A 5,032-nucleotide genomic window follows, 5' to 3' on the forward strand; every position below is an offset into this window, starting at 1 on the left:
CTTTGAAAAATTGATGTTACGTATGAAGGTATTTTGAACAAGATTGAATCAAAAAACTATTGATGGACAGTTATGCTGTTACACACCTAGCAATGGATAATAATGCTTATAAAATTAAATCAGTATCACAGTTTAATATTTTATCATATAATATAGCTAATTTAAACAGTAAGCTAAAATTCGGTAACTTTTTTACGTTTATTACATCATTCGATATTTTCTTTTTGTTTGAGACCCACGTACTTGCCGAAGACAGAACAAAATTTTCTCACCATTTTACAGATTACGTTTTACTTTGGATAGATGCTGTACATGGTTAATTCCACAGTACTTGAATTGCAACAATTGGTATGAAAATTTTCAACATTTAGAAAACTTTTTCGCTACTGAGCACCCAGACTCTTTTTGTGTTCTTGGTGATCTAAACGCACGCGTGGGTAAACTACAACCAATTGAAAAACACCTACTGTCTAGGCTACCTGAATTTTCGGAAAGTAGGGATTCAAAAGACTCAGTATTAGATACTAATGGTAGAAAAATTCTGAGCTTAGTGGAGGATGTGGGGGGAGTTATCTTGAACGCAAGGATATCTGGCGATAGGTGTGGTGAGTTCACGTTTCGCGGAGCTGTAGGATGCTCGGTTATTGACTACGTTATATGTTCCTTTGACCTCCTTCCGCTTATTAATAGCTTTTCTATTGGTAAAAAAGAATTCTCTGGCCATATGCCGCTTTTAATGCAGTTCTTGGTGCCGAAGAAGGAAGACACGGATTCTTTAGGGGTTTGTCCTGCAAAGATACTGTGGAAGTCTAAGTTAGCTCATAGATATAATGGACTTATTAGCTCTATGCTATGCAGAGGACAAAATTGATGTTTTGGTATCCACTTTAACAAATAAAGTAAAATCTGCTGCTCCGGCAAGCCTGGGCAAACCGTATTTTACGCCAAAAAACAATTGGTTCGACAGCCAATGCTTGATGGCACGCAAAAACATGTTGAAACATTTAGATGTGTTTAGATGTACTAGTTCTGAGGCAGCTGGTGTATTGTATGTATCCTCTCGCGCAAGCTATTTCAAGCTTTGCTCTAAGAAAAAATTGGAACATAAGTGTAAGGAAATTGACCTCTTAAACACTGTTAGGAACTCCAGTGACTGGTGGCGAATTGCCAACTCTTTGAAATGTCGTTCCCAGAGAGTGAAGTGTAGCCTTTCCTTGCAGGATCTTTACAGCCATTTTGAAACTTTGCTATCTTGCACAGCTGACACACCTTGTATGCACTGGACTTTGCCCTCAGTTGTGGACCCGTTTCTAGATTCCCCTTTTGAACTCCGCGAGCTGAAGCTTGTTCTTAAAGGGCTTAAAGAAAATAAGGCTCCTGGTCAAGATGGTGTTAGCTATGAATTCTATAAGTACACCCCAGAGTGTTTTCTAACTGAGCTTCTTTCTTAAAAAGCAAATTCCTCAAAGTTTTCGTAACGCTATTATTATTTCTCTTTTTAAAAAAGGTGATCCAGACGTTCCGTTCAACTACAGGGGTCTCTCTTTGCTCGACACAATATATCAAATTTTTACTGGTCTTTTGCTGAGCCGTCTAAATGCGTGGCTTGACTGTAACAATATAATAACCGAATTTCAAGCTGGCTTCCGCAAAAATTATTCAACAATGGACAATCTTTTTACTCTAACTAGTACACAGTATACACTTGAATTTTAATGCCAAAAAGAAAACTTATGCTTTCTTCGTCGACTTTTCATGTGCTTTTGACACAATTCCTCGCGGTATGCTTTTCTACAAGCTAGCCTGTCTCGGTCTCTCCAGCCATATTGTAGAGGTTATACGATTAATATATGATGATACAACTGGTCGGGTGTGGTTAGATGGGGAGTTTTCCGACCCGATTTTTGTTAATCATGGTGTACGTCAAGGTTGTTTTTTGAGTCCAACCCTTTTCTCATTATATCTTAATGATTTAAGTGACTGCCACCCGTGCGGAGTGAAAGTTGGTGACACAATAGTAAAAGCTCTGATGTACGCCGACGATATTGTGCTTTTAGCAGATTCTGCGTTAGATTTACAAAAAATGATAGACGAGCTTCACGTTTACAGTACGCAGTGGGGGCTGAAGGTTAACCTCGCCAAATCTAAAATTTTAGTTTTTAGGGAATGCAGTAGAACTCCTTCCGGATATCGTTGGAATTTTGGAAATGAGGTTATTGATATTGTCAATGAGTATAAGTATTTGGGTTTACTTTTAAACTACAAACTTACTTTTGTGAAGCACTTAGACGCAAAACTAGTTGAGGCCAAAACTGCGGTAAACGCCACATGGATCAAATATATAAACAACCCTCGTATCTCTATCTCAAAGAAGATGAAAATTTTCGATGCTGCTGCTAGGTCCATTATGCTTTATGGCGCACAAATCTGGGGTATTGATAAGTTTGAACCCGTAGAGAAACTCCTGCGTTTCTTTATAAAAAAATTAATATTTCTTCCCTCTTATAACCCAAACTATATGCTGCACCGGGAAACCGGGTTATGCCCTCAATTTTTCCACACCTTACGTGCCCATATGTTTTTTTATTGGGCGCTGTTTTAGTCTGCCGTCTAACAGATTGCCCCGCATCGTGGCCGAGGAGACAGTGCGACAAGGTTCTGGACTAAAAAGTGGTACAATATTTATGAAAGTGTTAATATGGAACCGGATTTCTCCCCTGCTCTGCTTAAAAAGAACATTCTTTTAATATTAGAAAAACTGATCCAAATAGAGTTTGCGAGCTTGACTGAAAGAGCACACCAGTCCCAAACGCATGACCTTTACCCGGACCTAATACCTACAGGCCCTACCTACTTTAATGATGACTATACTGCGTATGCTACAAGTCCTTATTTTTCGCGCAAGAGGTGGCTTACTTAATCTTAATGCAAAATCTTTTAAAAATATTTCTACTAAGACCTGCTCTATTTGCAACTTGAGGGCTGTTGAAGACACCTACCATTTCATTGGGGAATGTCCTATATACAAAAATATTCGTTTCGATTGTTTTGGTGAGGAAGTCTTGGACCTGCCAAGAGTTTTAAATATTCTTAATGATGGTAATTATCGTTCACTGCATATTTATAAAAGTAATTGCCTTAAATATAGAGAGCTGATTGTAAATGAGTTTTCTTAAATATATATATATATAATATTGTTTAGTAGTGCAATGCAGACACACAACATTTATTGTTATTGTCTATGATCTTTTATTTATTTAAATTTAAATTTTAAAGATAAATAAAATTACTACCACTACTACTACTATTCAAACTAATGGTTTAAACCTTAAGGTGTGTGCTGAAATTTGAGACCTGCCACTGTGAGATGAGCCTACGTAATTCATATATATTATAAAAAAGAATTTTAAATTTCAGCAGCAGAATGTGCCCTTGTCACCTCATCCTACTGAGAAACAATCATATCCAAGAAAGCTGTCTAATAATCTCATAATTGTGTCGAGAATGGAAAAGTCTGAACAGTCACACTCTCCCGTTTTAACATACGAATTTTCAAAAAGTCCTGGGAAAGTACGTTATTATAATACATCATTGTAAATTGTATGCACGTAATTCATTTTATCTTTTTATCTTTTTAGAACCTTGAAGATCTTAATCATGTTATCAGCAGAGGCAAACGAAATTTGCCTTTCAATGATCTGGAGAGCAGTGATGGACCTTTTATTGAAAACAAAATTTTGAAGAAGTCACCAGTATTTTTACAAAAATGCAGAGAAATTTTGCAGGATAGGAAAGAAGAAAAAAAGTGAATGCAGTTTAAAAGAAAATTAAAAGAGTTAATTAACGCTTAAGCAAAGTATATCACTTACAGCCGCACTCAGAGTTGTTTAATGATTACTTAAGGTGTTCCTCTCAGAGTCGGTTGATGATTCATTAACAGCATTTAGTGAACATTAAAGTTAAGTAAAGAAAAACCTTTGACGAATGATTATGAAATTTGTTGGTTGTTTTCTATAAATTGCAACTTTGCTAACGTTGCTGCAACAGTGGCAATGACCCAGTGGGCAGAGAGAGACTGGCATCCCGTTGGGGAGATCCGATTTCAAATCCTCGGCANCTTTACTTTTTGACGAATGATTATGAAATTTGTTGGTTGTTTTCTATAAATTGCAACTTTGCTAACGTTGCTGCCACTGTGGCAATGACCCAGTGGGCAGAGAGAGACTGGCATCCCGTTGGGGAGATCCGATTTCAAATCCTCGGCAGCAGAATTGTTTTCCTTTTTTATTAAATTTTTAACTTTTATTGTTAAAAACACACGGACCAAAAATAACTGTTGGCTCGAATTTACAAATTGAAAACGTTGCCCTAATTCTGAAATTTAGCGAAAACGTTTTTCATAACAATTATTAGATGAAAAATATTTTTTATTTCGCCGATAAGAGTTATATTCCAAGGTTTATTTTTTACGTTGTTTGATAACAGTTATTGCACAATGTTTATTTTTTACGTTACTTGATAACAGTTATTATCCAACGTTTATTTTTTACGTTGTCTGATAAACGTTGTGAGATAAGAATATTGACGAAAACGGAGATGGAGAAGAAGATAAAGATGATGAAAATAAAAGAGGAGGAGTGAAATAACCGTTATCAGACAACGTAAAAATAAACGTTGGGTAACAACTGTTATTAAGCAACGTAAAAAATAAATGTTGGGAAATAACTCTTATTAGCAAAACAGTTATCTAGAAACGTAGAAAGTAAACGAAATAAAAAATATTTCTAATCTAATAACTGTTATGGAACAACGTCTTTCCGATAAAACTTATAACTGTTATGTCCCTTTTAAAAAAATAAATATTTTTTAATGCATATTTCCAAATTGTTTAATGTCATTTAATGTTCAGAAACTTTTGTAATTATTTTGTTTCTTTTCTTAATTAAATTTTCTAAAAATTTTAGTTTTAATTAAAATTTTTTTTATTTCGTTTCGTTTTATTGCTAAGAGATATACATAACGCTAACACCTC

General features: G+C 35.4%; 1 protein-coding gene across 1 annotated transcript in view; it reads left to right on the plus strand.

The window, feature by feature from the left end:
* LOC108357902 (retinoblastoma family protein-like) overlaps nucleotides 1-4,607 on the plus strand; it is a 104,794-nt gene extending 100,187 nt beyond the window's left edge. Inside the window, exons 6-8 of the mRNA XM_017608972.1 lie at nucleotides 3,418-3,570; nucleotides 3,639-3,980; nucleotides 4,118-4,607. Of these exons, the coding sequence (XP_017464461.1) occupies nucleotides 3,418-3,570; nucleotides 3,639-3,809 (324 nt within the window). The 3' untranslated portion in view covers nucleotides 3,810-3,980; nucleotides 4,118-4,607. The remainder of the gene's footprint in view (nucleotides 1-3,417; nucleotides 3,571-3,638; nucleotides 3,981-4,117) is intronic.
* Nucleotides 4,608-5,032: the final 425 nt, after the last annotated feature.

This window comes from Rhagoletis zephyria, unplaced genomic scaffold, assembly GCF_001687245.7.
Source record: "Rhagoletis zephyria isolate East Lansing unplaced genomic scaffold, Rhagoletis_zephyria_1.1 Rzeph_scaffold_86702, whole genome shotgun sequence".
NCBI lineage: Eukaryota > Metazoa > Arthropoda > Insecta > Diptera > Tephritidae > Rhagoletis > Rhagoletis zephyria.